This window comes from Zootoca vivipara, chromosome 12 (genome assembly GCF_965207765.1).
Source record: "Zootoca vivipara chromosome 12, rZooViv2.hap1.1, whole genome shotgun sequence".
Lineage (NCBI taxonomy): Eukaryota > Metazoa > Chordata > Lepidosauria > Squamata > Lacertidae > Zootoca > Zootoca vivipara.
The window spans coordinates 12536756-12550350 of NC_142595.1; the positions used below are offsets into that span (position 1 = coordinate 12536756).

Sequence of the window (13595 nt, forward strand, 5' to 3'; positions counted from 1 at the left end):
AGCAGTTATTAATCATGGACAGAAGAGCAGGCCAAGCTAATTTTGTTTGGCTGGTTGGCAACCCTGATGTAGGTTACTGGGGTTGGAGGTGGGGGAATCAGTATTCTGTAACTTTCACAGCTGTGCGGGTGGCTTTCCTCATCGTCATTGCAATCCCATGGTGGGAAAAGCTGCAAGCGATGGTTTTCTATAGATCATGCCACCCAAAAGAGCAAGATGGAGAACTCTGAGGTTAGGGCGCTTTAGGGTAACTAATCTAAATAGTTTGCCTTCTAAATAGTAATCTGAGTACAGGCATTTCATTCAGCATCACTTTGGGCAGGCCAGTTTATTTCTTACCCTCCCAGATGTCTGAATTATTTAGAAGGAATGGAAAGGTGTCAACATGACAAGGGTTGAAGACAGCTTACTAGGCATTTTGTTTGTCAGTTGAGGTTCATTTAGGAGAGCAAGCAGGGTTTTTATCCTTCCAGCCTAGACTACAGTTGCAATGAATACTGGAAACCCCAAAGCAATCATTTTTTAGTTTGGGGTGGTGGTGTAGCATTGATTCTGTGTAGCACTACGGTATCTTTCCAAGTATATATATATATATATTTAATGGCTTCTGAACATTTTCATTTCACAGCACATCTAGGGTGTTAAAGGGGCTTCTGATGGCACCTGTTTTGTGGAACAAACACATCTGAAATATGGTGGGCACAAACAGGGGTATGCATCAGAAATCGATCAACTAGCAGAGGCAGGTGGCTGGTTGGTTGCCAGCCTCCTACAGTTGCTATAAAGACAATTGGTTTCACTCGCCTGTGCTGAACACCATACATTTGACCTGCTACTTGAATCTTGCACTGTAGCTGTTTGATGTTTTTAGTATTTTAAAGGAAATATAAGAAAAACTGAACAGCTATTTGAATTTGGCCTGCCATTTGAATTTGGATGGGGGATTTTTAAGAACTTGTTCCTCCTTGACAGTATGTTCCCCTCATAAAAACTTAACTTTCTTCTTAGGCATTTCCTGACTATTGGGACCAGTTTTAAACTGCCTTCTCTGCTGGCTTGATGTTTTACTGTATTGATATACCAGTACTTTACTGTATTTCAGAGCTACTGACAATCTTTCAGAATTATTGGGAGAATGGGTCAGATGCTAGGAGACTGGTGGGGAGTAAATGCTGGTCCCATTTTTTAAAAAAATGGGTGGTGGTGGCTGATCATGTGAAAAGAATCCAGAAGCTAATGCAGTCTATGCTTGTGAACACACTATCCCTTTAATGTACATTCAAAACGCATCATTTCCCTCCAAGAATCCTGGGCATTGTTGTTTAACCATCAGTTACAATTCCCAGCAACCTGTAACAAACTATGAAGGTAAAGGGCCCCCTGACCATCAGGTCCAGTCGTGTCCAACTCTGGGGTTGTGGCGCTCATCTCGCTCTATAGGCCGAGGGAGCCGGCATTTGTCCGCGGACAGCTTCCGGGTCATGTGGCCAGCATGACAAAGCTGCTTCTGGTGAACCAGAGCAGCGCACGGAAACGCCGCTTACCTTCCCGCCGGAGCGGTACCTATTTATCTACTTGCACTTTGACATGCTTTCGAACTGCTACGTTGGCAAGAGCTGGGACCGAGCAACGGAAGCTCACCCCATTGCAGGGATTCGAACCACCGACCTTCTGATCAGCAAGCCGTAGACTCTGTGGTTTAACCCACAGTGCCACCTGGGTCCCTTATAACAAACTATAGTTTCTATAATTATTTGGGGAAATAATGTCCTTCAAATGTGCTCTAAAGGTGCAGTGTATACATATGAGTTCCATTCTTCTTCTTCTTTAGCGATCACTCATAGCCGAGTAAGATTGTCTTCAATGAACACGGTCTTACCAGTGAGTCCATAAGTGACTGTGGAGGCCAATTCTGGATCCACACATCCTTCCACAGTGGAAACTGTGAGAAAACCATGAGGATCATCTACTGAGTAGTTCAGGATCATGGGCGTAGCCAGGATTTATTTTTTAGTGGGCAGGCTTGGGTTGGGTGGGCAGAACTGAGTTATCAATTAGCCAGTTAAGTATTTTTATTTATTTATTTATTTATTTGATTTAGGGGGGGCAGCTGCCCCCCCCACTCCTGGCTACGCCCATGTTCGGGATGCCCCGATTTAAGGAGGACATGGACCGACTGGAGCCATGTTAACAGGTGAGTGACTGGGACGGTGTGAGGTGCGTTATGTCTGGAAAAGTAAGTATTTCCAGGATAATGTTTATCTTGGAAAAACGAGGCATTCCAGGGCTGCTGTCAGGACAAAGGGCTGGAGCAGACTTTCTCTGTGGCTCCAAATGGCAAAACCCTCTGCAAAGAATTGTAGAGTTGGGATCCCGAGGGTTATCTACTCCAACCCCGTGCATGTGCAGGAATCTCTCAGCTAGATCATCCATCACAGATGGCCATCTAAAAAACCTCTTACTGTACAGTACTTCAAAACCTCCAAGGAAGGGGAGAGAGCACACCGTCGAGCAAGGATCGCTCTGAAAGAAGCAGGATCTGTCCGTCCTTAAGTCCGAGGCTAAATCCCAACCCTACTACGCGGCGCGCTTCCTTGGGGGCAAGTCTCCCATGGAGCGAAACGAGGGTCTGCACTTGAGCATTGCGCTGACACGCAGAATGGCAGCAACCTGGGTAACCCTCGGGTTTTCCGAGCACGTCTGCAGGAACCCCATGACATATCCTCGTGAATTCACAGCAACGCGCCTCTTTTTCTCTCACCGCCCTCGGTTTCTGGGTAGCCAAGAAGCGACAGGGGCTGGTTTCTTTTGCCGTTGACAGCTCTTCGCGGGCGTCGCCTCAGCCCTTTCTGCAACCTCTGGAGGCAGCTAAGCGCGAGCTGGCCCGTACTGCCCATGCGCAGCTGTCGCCGCCGCCGCGCAGGCGCGCAGCTGTCGCCGCTTCCTCCTCCTCCTCCCCAGGGTTGGTGGCGAGCCAAGATGGCGGCGCCCTGCGCGTTCGAGCCGTGGCTGGAGGGGCGCCTGGCGGCTCTGGGTCTCGACGGGGACGTGTACGGCGGGTACATACGGGGCGTGCTGCGCGAGGCCGAGTGCGACGCCGAGCGGCTGGAAGGGCTGGCGGGGGCGCTGGCGGCGGGGGAGCAGGTGAGCGTGACACCCCCCGCACCGCATTGCAGCACAAGGGGGGGAAACCGAGGGGGAAAGGGGGCCAAGACCCGGACAGTCTCGGGTGCCACCTCTCTGTTTTAGAGCTTATTTCCCCCCCCCCTTGCCTGCCTGGAAGCCAGGTTCTCCCGTGAGTCACTTCTGATCTGAGGAGCTGATCTGGATAGCGAGGAGTGGGTTGGATTTCTCCCCACAGGCCCTGCCCTGCCATGAGGGCAGCTACCTCGGGCGGCCAGTTGTGAGGGGTGTTGGAAAGGTGCCTAGAAAAGTGCGCCAGTCTAGCACCCCCACCCCCGAGCTAGCTTTCTGTCTTCGCATGGCTGGCACGCCAGGGAAGCAACTGTTTTGGGTGACATGCACCTCCCACCCCACCAGGGTGTTGGTCCCGATCTGTGGCAGTGGGGAAGTGTTGGTGGCATGTCTTGCCCTAGATGCCAAGAGATCTCTCCATATAAAATTGTTGTTGTTTAGTCATGTCCGACTCTTCGTGACCCCGTGGACCAGAGCATGCCAGGCACTCCTGTCTTCCACTGCCTCCCTCAGTTTGGTCAAACTCATGTTTGTAGCTTCAAGAACACTGTCCAGCCATCTCGTCCTCTGTTGTCCCCTTCTCCATATAAAATAGCCACTCTGGGTGGCTCCCAACCAGTGGCGTCGCAATGGGGGGTGGGAGGGGGACAGTGCACTCCCGGTGCCGTGTCTCCAGGGGTGACAAGATGGCGCCCCGTCGCGGCAGTGTGAGCAGCCATCACGCAGCCACATGTGGAGGATCTTCCATTCGCTGCTGCAGCCGTGAGCAGAGGATCCCGGCACTGTCTGTACGGCGATGGAGCGCCGACAGCAGCAAACCGCTACGTAGTGCGCATGTGCAGCGTTGCTACGTAGCGACGCAACAAATGCACACTACATACCGTGTTTCTCATATTTTAAGACACGTCTTATATTAATTTTAACTCAAGAAAATAAGCCTATGGCTTATTTTCGGGGGTGTCTTATTTTTTGCCGAGCCCCGACTGAGCGCGCGCTTTGCCGAGCTCCAACGGAGCGGGAACCAGCGAAGGCAGCAGCCCGCCGCCGGCTTGGAGCTCGGCAAAGCGCGCGCTGCTGCCTTTGCCGGCTCGAGCTCCAAGCCGGCGGCGGGCTGTGCTTTTGCTGGTTCCCGCTCAGTCCTGCTCAGTCGGGGCTCGGCAAAGGCAGCAGCACACGCTTTGCTGAGCCCCGACTTAGCGGGAACCAGCAAAAGCACAGCCCGCCGCCGGCTTGGAGCTCGAGCCGGCAAAGGCAGCAGCGTGCGCTTTGCCGAGCTCCAAGCCGGCGGCGGGCTGCTGCCTTCGCTGGTTCCCGCTCCGTTGGAGCTCGGCAAAGCGCGCGGGAGCCGACTTCCGGTTTCCTCGCGCTCGCATCGGACGCGCTCTGCGGGAGCTCCGAGAAAAGCTCCGTGCACAAAGCTGCTGCCTAAGGGGTCTAGGGGCAACGCAAGGCTAAGCGCCCCCCTAAAAGCCCTGGGGTGAACCAGGGCGAAACAATAGCCTGCAGCGCGGCTGGAGGAGAAGCCCCTGAAGCCTAGATCTCCAACGCAAAGCGGGAGGAGAGAGAGGAGGAGAAAGAGAGACTGACGTGAGTGAGTGATAGCGACGCCAAGAGGTAAAAGAACAGACTCACAAGGAAGGCAAACCCCAGCCCAGCGGGCTGCTGCCTTTGCTAGTTCATGCCGGGTCCAGCATGTCTTATTTTTGGGGGATGCCTTATATTTTTTAGGCTTCAGAAAATCGTGCCATGGCTTATTTTATAGGCACGTCTTAAAATATGAGAAACACGGTAGCAACAGCCCACCCCCGGGTGCACATCACGTTTGCCGCTCCGGGTGCCCAAGCAGCTTCCTCTGCCACTGCTCCCAACAGAATATTAAGAACATGATAAACCATTAAACATTAAAAACTTCCCTAAACAGGGGTGCCTTCAGGTGTCTTCTAAAAGTCAAGATAGTTTATTTCCTTGACATCTGATGGGAGGGCGTTTCACAGGGTGGGTGCCACTACAGAGAAGGCCCTCTGCCTGGTTCCCTGTAGCTTCACTTCTCACAGTGACGGAACTGCCAGAAGGCCCTCGGAGCTGGACCTCAGTGTCTGGGTAGAACGATGGGGATGGAGATGCTCCTTCAGGCATACTGGGCCGAGGCCATTTAGGGCTTTAAAGGTCAGCACCAACACTTAATTGTGCTTGGAAACATACAGGACAGGTGTAAAACACAGTCAGCAGTCTAGCTGCCACATTCTGGATTAATTGTAGTTTCCGGGTCACCTTCAAAGGTAGCCCCATGCAATGAGTCTTGTGTGGCGTACTGGCTAAAAAGGCTCATAGAATCATTGTACAGTTTGAAGGGGCAGAAATTTCAACACACTGTTCCTGGTCCTGATCTAGCTTCTTGTCATGAACTTGGTTGGTATCCTTTTTAAGCCTCCCCCAACCAGCTCCCCCTCCACCCATATCTGCAGTGTGGGGACAATGCCGATCTACCTCGCGGGGTTGTCGTAAGGGGTCCAATGAGATAATAGCCCTCCCCAGGTGTTCTATTTATTCATGGGACCGTGGTGGTGAGTCCTGTCCTCTCTCTTGTTGTGTTTCCTCGGCCCCCTGTGGGTTGAAGGGTGAGATTCTGAAACATGGAGGACCTGTACTCATTGAGGCCCCTTGCGTAATTGGGAGGTTCCCCACTTCAGGGTTCTAAATCGCACCAAGATCTAGCCACCTACTCAGGACAAGTGCAACAGATAGGCACGGCTAGTGAAAAAAAGGGAGAAGTCCCTGCTCTCCCTCACACGATACATCTCATAGGACCAGGTTGGTAGACTGAATGCCAGCCATTTTCTTTTCTCAGATAATTCTCTCCATGAGTTGTAACTCTCATCATGCTTCAGAGAGAGAGAGATCAAAGATCTCATCTTTTGTATTGCCACACTAGTCATCAGTGGGTGCACCTGAAGAGTGTTTCGCTTTGTGAATTAGTCTCTTCACCAAATGATCAAGTTCCTTAATAGCATTGGCTCCAACTGGCATGGTCGGGGGGTGGGCATCCCATTTATAGAGTACCTGCACTCAGACATTGCATACCATACAAATATGAGCATGTTACAGACATGTGATGTACAAAGTAAAAAAAAAGAGCAAAGTAGCTTTTATTAATTAATTTATTAAATTTGTATACTACCCTATACCCACAGATCTCAGGGCGGTTCACAACATAAAATTGCAATATAAAAAAAATGCAAAATACACAATAAAAACAAAAACAACTAAGCTAAACTTTTGGTACACCTTGGTTAAATTCTGTTAGGGTTATGATGGTTTTTTTAAAAAAAATGGCCAGGGGGCAGGTCCAGGTTTGGCATTCCAAGCCCTTACTGTGTCTTGGTGATGGACAAGCCTTTCTCTTCCACTGACAAGCATCTTTTCTTTTAATCAGGATGAAGATGTACTACAAGAAGTTTGCAGAGAAATAGTTGAAAGGTGGTCAAAGGCCCAAAGTGACGGAAGTAATGAAAAGAAAGAAGGTATTTCACATTCCCTTTGGCAATACTGGAGTGGTTGCTGGATGCTTTCTGCATGGCTTTCAACTTACTGGACCAAAACTTTGAAAGTCTTTTCTCCCATTTCTGCCCTTACCCTATTCGTTATTTCCTATTTCCCTCCCCCTTGATCTGTCAGGCATCTGTTCCCTGGAACAATAACGGAAGCTTTTTAGAAAAATTGTTTTCACTCTGCAGGTGAGGATCTCTTGCACACACTGTCTTGTCAGGAGGCCTTGTTCTGCACAACGTAGGAATTGGGCCTTTAGTGTTGTGGCATCTGCCCTTTGGAATTCCCTCCCCTTGAATATTAGACAAGCTCTGTTGGCTTTTCGGCCCCTACTGAAGCCCTTCCTCTATCCCACATGCCTTTTTTTGTTATATGCAATGGAAGTAGTTTTTATTGGAATACTCATAAGTATATTGCAAGACAAAAGCCTTTACTCTGATGCATTTAAACATTCTTCCATCAGCAGTTCTGGAGGGGAGATTCCCCCCCCCCCAAAAAAATCCACCTTTTCCTCCCAGAGTTCTCAGTATTATTGTATAAATGCCCAACAAGCCTTTTAAATTGAGATCTTTCTCAGCCTGCACCTTTATTGAAATTGTTTATAATAAAAAATTTTAAGTGCTTTATTGTTTGTCTGCCTGGGCTCCTTTGCATGGAAGGACAGGATAAATAAATAAGTAAAAATAAATAAATCTGAAGAGCAATTACAGATTAAAGGAAAAATTACCCCCTATTCTATATTGCATGCATTTCCTATAGAATTTTTTTTTTGTTTTGGCGGCACCCATATACCACTCCATAACACAGTTTTCTGGGCAGCTTGCAGTAAAAACAGTATACTGTATATATAAAATAAAATATTAAAGCATAAATTCAAAGCTATAGCAGTGCAACAAAACCAAGAGCACATGAGACCTATAAGATTATAAACAATAGATTTAATAAGGATTTTTCAGCTGTCTGTGAATAAATGGCATAAAGGTTTATTAGTTATCAAGAGGTTAATAGGGTTATCCGTTTGATAAAAGTTTGATATTTTTCCATAGGTCTGGCTATAACAGAACATTGGCTTTTGCCTTCGAAAATACAAAAGATGTATGGTACAGAAAGCAAATGTTGGTACTGCAAAGCAGCAACAGGAGACTTGAGCCACTTGTGGTGGGAATACATTTAACATTACTGGAGAATTATTACACAGCTAATAGGAGCAATGCTAGGAACTTATGCAGTATATAGTCCTGTGATATGTTTGCTTAATTATGTAAAATAATGTGCTGTCTGATCAATAGGCTCCTCTTTTAATCTACAAGCTAAGGAAATACAAAGATGGTATTGATTTCACGTGTGTAAAATGACAAATTTAAACACTAATCTTTGTTATATATTATGAATGCTTGTATGTACAACACTTGCGTATAAATACATATGGATGTAATGATGTTTACATAGTTTTAAAAATCAAAATGTTTAAGAGTAGTAGAAATGTGCCCAGTGTTCTTAAAATGACTTGGGTCTGACCTTCATCTTTCATGATTTCTGTGTTCAGCTCAAAGCAGCATTTTGTGCTGCCCTCCATGTGTCATCAGAGCTTGAATATCTTCTGGAAGTGATGCAAGATTTAAAAAATGCATTTCGGGCAAGCAATTTGGGATGAGTTGGGCAAGAAGTTATTTTAGGGGCCTGCTTAAAATACCGAATTGTTTTGATGTTGATTCCAAATGTTACTCGCCTTGTGCTCAAAATAGCACATGAAAACTGGCCACAAGCTGTTCCTCTCCAGTATCTTGGCTGTGCTGTAACTACAGAACATAAGCCCCCAAGGGTGAGATTCAAATAGGACTCGGCTCGCCTATGTATGTTTCCAAGCACAATTCAAAGTGTTGGTGCTGACCTTCAAAGCCCTAAATGGCCCCAGCCCAGTATACCTGAAGGAACGTCTTCATCCCCATTGTTCAGCCCGGACACTGAGGTCCCGCTCTGAGGGCCTTCTGGCGGTTCCCTCACCGTGAGAAGCCAAGTTACAGGGAACCAGGCAGAGGGCCTTCTCAGTAGTGGCGACCGCCCTGTGGAACACCCTCTCACCAGATGTCAAGGAAATAAACTACTACCGTATCTGACTTTTAGAAGACATCTGAAGGCAGCTCTGTTTAGGGAAGTTTTTAATGTTTGATGTTTTATCATCTTTTTAATATTCTATTTGGAGCTGCCCAGAGTGGCTGGGGAAACCCAGCCAGATGGGTGGGGTATTATTATTATTATTATTATTATTATTATTATTATTATTATTATTGAAGGGTGATCATGGACTTCTCTTTCTTTACCCTTGCTTTGTCCCCTTTCCTTCCCAGATGAGATCCAAGCTATCGCAAACATAATTGAAAAGCAGGCACAAATCGTGGTGAAGCCCAAAGAGGTCGCCAAGGAAGAGACACTACAGAAGGCTGCCCTCCTGGCACAGTATGCTGAGGTGACAGATGATGAGGAATATCCTTTGTGCTGCAAGTTCCCAAATCATGTTGAATCTACTCTGTAGACTGGCTGATCCAGTAATTCAGGGGCTGGAGTCCGTGGGTTCCTTCCCCCCTCTATTACTATAATTATTATTTATTTTGTATACTTCCCTATGCCCGCAGGTCTCAGGGAGGTCACAACATAAAATCACAATGTAAAAACACAGAATATATATATATTATAAAAACAACCCAATTAACCACCTGCTCCCCAAGACATTTTAAAAGAGCATTGGATGTTGGTCAGCCAAAGGTCTGTTTGAAGATTAATGTTTTTGCCTGGCGCCTAAAGGTGTATAATGAAGGTGCCAGCCAAACCTGCCTAGGGAGAGCATTCCACAGACGGAGCCACTGCAGAAAAGGCCCATTCTTCTGTTGCCATCCTCCGGACCTCGTGGAGGAGGTGCACGAAGAAGGGCTTCAAAAGATGATCTCAGGGTCCAAGTTCCTATGGAGAGAGTATAGCCTGCTCTGTCCCATGAATTTAGTTTACAGTATACAGTAAATTACAGTATACAGTGGAACCTTGGTTCTCGAACAGCTTAGTTGAAGAACAAATCGGCTCCCAAACGCTGAAAACCTGGAAGTAAGTGTTCCGGTTTTCAAACGTTTTTCGGAAGCCAAACATCCCATGCGGCTGTCGGCAATTGTTTCCGGGTTGCCTGTGCCAATCGGAAGCCGCACCTTGGTTTTTGAACATTTTGGGAGTCGGGATTAAGTTCGAGAACCAAGGTTCCACTGTACATGCATATTTATAGTAAAATTCTCTGCCTTGGACTATAAGAACATTCACTGTGGGCCAGTATGTGTATTATGGGTTAATGAGGGGTAATAAAAGATCTGAAACTGTCCCTTAAATCAAAACAGATTTCAACAATGGCAATCCATCAGATAGAAAATAGGTTTTTATTTCATTGCAGTATAGACCATACATTGGCAGCCTGTGATTGTCACATATCCAACTGGTGCGGACTGGTCAGGCAAACTAACAGAAAAAATTGCTGTGATTAGTGCAAGTACAGATGGCTTTCAAAATGGTCTAGATACAATCATGAACGGCCAGTTTATTGTTACCTATGAGATGTGATGGCTAGGAATCTGATTGTCAGCTTCTGGGAAGAAGCAGAGGTTGAATATCTCCATCTTGCCATACTCATGATAGGATGACTTATCTACAAGCAAATGTCTTCAGAATATTCTGGCAATGGGGAATCAAATTTCAGTGTCTTGTATGGCTTCACAGTCCTTTTTGGGGGGTTGTGGTCATGCTGTGTTGTCACCAGAACATCCCTCCCACCACAGCATTCCTTATCACCCAAATCCTAATTAGTGACCAAATGCCCTTAACTCGGCGCACTGAAGCAGATGGCGAAGATGATCCTGGGGCAGCAGCAGTGACCGTCAGTTCCGAAAAATGTATCCTTTCAAATAGGGTATTCTGAGGCCACAATATTACTAGTAATGTGAGATGGGGAATGTTGACTTGGTTGAGAACAAAAGTGGGGTAGTAATTGGCAGGGAATACTGTGAGGGGGTAGCAATTGTATATAGTACGGAACCTCTGGAAGGAAATATTGAGAAGGTAAGGATGAAACAATCCTACTGGGTGGTGATTGGGTTGCAAGCTGTAAATAGTGAGTTATTGAGTCACTTTTTATCTGGTGTTCTAGGGGAAAAAATCTGCCAATAGATGCTGGTCCAGCTTGGTTTCATTTGTTTCTTGTAAGCTAAACTGGCTGGGTTACTGTAGCTCATACAACAGATATTACAGGTAATTTATAAAGCACTTCCTAATTTGCAGCTGCTATGTGGTTTTCATTGTATTACCTCTCAATACAAGTGAGGTTCGTTGAGATAAAGTAATTGGAAATCAAGGGTACAGATCAGGGAATTGAATGCAGGGATCCCAGGCTCTAAATCATGGATTGACAAACTAAGGCCTGGGTGCCGGATTTGGCCCAATTGCCTTCTGGATCCGGCCCGCGGACGGTCTGAGAAGGTGTGAAGATTCTGATCATTTGGGCTGTGCCATTCCCCTCACACACACCGCGGGGGCACCTCCTGGCTTCTTCCCGCCCTGCCTAGAAGCGGAAGGGGGCTGGGCTTTGTTGAGCCGCGGTTGGCTGAGCGCCATTTTAAACAGCCCCTCTGGAGCCCCTTTTGCACCCCTCATTATCCCCCGCCGCCACCGCCAGCCCCTGCCACTCGCAAGGCACAGGTAAGCAGCCACCGGGGCTCATTTGGTGCTGTGGAGAAGGGAGGGGAGAGTCGTGGGGGGGGATTTCCCCCCAAAATATAGTCCAGCCCCCCACAGGGTCTGAGGGACAGTGGACAGGCCCCCTGCGGAAAAAGTTTGCTCTAAATCTTTCCATGAACCGGTTCTGGTCAGTTGTCTTGATGTGCCAGTCGCAGGAAGAATGATGCTGTTGCAATCAACTCAGAATTCACTCTGTGTGTCGAGTTCCTTGTTCTCCTCAACTCCCTCCTTGTCAGCTCTGTTCAGAAACACAAACCTGGAAGCCGTTATGAATGCCCGGAAGCTGGAAAGAGAGCACCTGCGGGATGAGTCGCATCGGAAGAAGGAGCAAGACAAACTCCAGCGGGAGAAGGACAAGTTGGCTAAGCAAGAACGTAAGGAGAAAGAGAAGAAGAGAACACAGAAAGGCGAGAGGAAGCGGTAGCGTGGAACTACAGCTGGACTCTTCTCTTTTCTTTTCTTCCCTCCCCTCTATCTTATATGGCACAGCATGCACACAGACCCAGAGTGCTCAGAGGAAGGAATCCTTTCAAACACTTTGGTGTGTGTTGGCTTTCAAAGCTGCAAATCTGTCCTAGGCAAGGACTTTGGGGAGGGGTGAAGGGAGTCCTCTGAAGCACTGAAAGAAAACTGCACACACATTTTGTTGTCCAATTTGTTGGGCTCAGTGGTCGTGGCCAACATCTGTAACCAAAGAACTGTGTGGTGGCTGCCTTCCCCCTCCCCTCGTCCCTTTCTATTTTTATTAACTACATATGGGGAAACTGTATGGTTGAGGGACATATTTGGAAACCTCTTTATATATTCACTCTAGCCAAAGGTTGCTTTTGGTTGGTGGAACTGTGAATGAAACCCAGTTTCCAACGTATGTAAGCCAGGGAGAGGCAACACCCTTTATGAAGTTGAATTAAGAGCCTAGTGCAGCACCCGTAATATTCTGCAGCCAAGTATCACCTAATTTTTGTTTTTCTTCTCATTTGGGGCTGGGCTAGTAAATCTCTGTAAACTTCAACAAGGTTGTATTATTGCCATCTAAGTAAAGTTCTGTGAATTTTATTAGCGCGTGACATGTTTGAATCCTTAGCTCTTTGTCATGTACGGCATTTGTAGTAAAACCTCTTGACAAGCTGAGCTGGAATGGAGGGACAGAGGGACCAAAGCTGTTTGTAACAGGTTGCTCACAGCCCAGAGTCTGTAAGAAAGGATAGTTTGCCAGGGTTAAAATTCCCAGTGAAAGGGAGAACTGTGTGGATCCATCACGGGTGTTTTGTTGCGCCAGACGCGATTTAGTCATGCTGGCCACACGACCTGGAAAGCTGTCCATGGACAAACGCCGGCTCTCTTGGCCTGAAAGCGAGATGAGCGCTGTACCCCATAGTCGCCTTTGACTTGGCTTAACCGTCCAGGGGTCCTTTACCTTTACCTTACTCTCAGAAGATAGTGAAGCTAAATGCCAGAGTGTCCAGATTAGGGCTGGGCAATATTTGGTTTTCAACACTGCGAAATATCACAATGTCTGAAATAAGGATGGAGCTACGTAGAGGCATTGGCTGGCTTCATTGTTTCTCCCACATGGTGATTTTTGCATAGCATGCACACACACCATGATTCACAATATATTGCCAGGTCAAAAACAAACGGTTATCATGATACAGACTTCAAAATGGTTTTGAACAATATATCAAAATATTGCTCAGTCCTAGTCCAGATGCCAGTACCTGAGTCTGGGTGAAGGGTATATGACTATGTTTAAACTGGAGGTTCTTAGTGGTGCTGCTTCCCTTTCTATCGTAAAGAGGAAGAATCTGCCTCATTCAGACTTAAGTTCTTATCAGGCCAGTCTTTTTTTCTTCGGGAACTCTGTGGAAGAATTCTGAAGCTGCTGAAAAAAAAGGGACCTGGGATTTTCAGTGAAGGAAAAGGAGGAACATCTGCCATCAGACTTGAGAAAACAGGTTCCTGAGCTAAACCCTGGCACAATGTAGCCCTGGGTGGGAACAAAAAAGAGAGAGCTTGGCTGTTGGGAGGGGCAACCTACTTTGTTGAGAGACAAGTGGGACCAGGGAAATGGAACAAATCGCCTAGTA

At 47.1% G+C, this 13595-nt stretch overlaps 1 protein-coding gene across 1 annotated transcript; it reads left to right on the forward strand.

Moving 5' to 3' along the window:
- Positions 1 to 2955: 2955 nt before the first annotated feature.
- On the forward strand, positions 2956 to 12564 carry CCDC43 (coiled-coil domain containing 43). The gene is made up of 5 exons (XM_035135835.3): positions 2956 to 3144; positions 6629 to 6716; positions 9090 to 9225; positions 10609 to 10667; positions 11745 to 12564. Exons 1-5 carry the CDS (start codon positions 2980 to 2982, stop codon positions 11930 to 11932), a joined length of 636 nt encoding a protein of 211 aa, XP_034991726.1. The 5' UTR covers positions 2956 to 2979; the 3' UTR covers positions 11933 to 12564.
- The last annotated feature ends 1031 nt before the right edge of the window (positions 12565 to 13595 follow it).

Bases quoted from the DNA above. Each gene is read 5' to 3' on its own strand.
- CCDC43 (XM_035135835.3), top strand. From the start codon at position 2,980: ATGGCGGCGCCCTGCGCGTTCGAGCCGTGGCTGGAGGGGCGCCTGGCG. The intron at 3,145-6,628 runs GTGAGCGTGACA...TCTTTTAATCAG, and splicing joins CGCTGGCGGCGGGGGAGCAG to GATGAAGATGTACTACAAGA. The intron at 9,226-10,608 runs ATATCCTTTGTG...AACTCGGCGCAC, and splicing joins GAGGTGACAGATGATGAGGA to TGAAGCAGATGGCGAAGATG.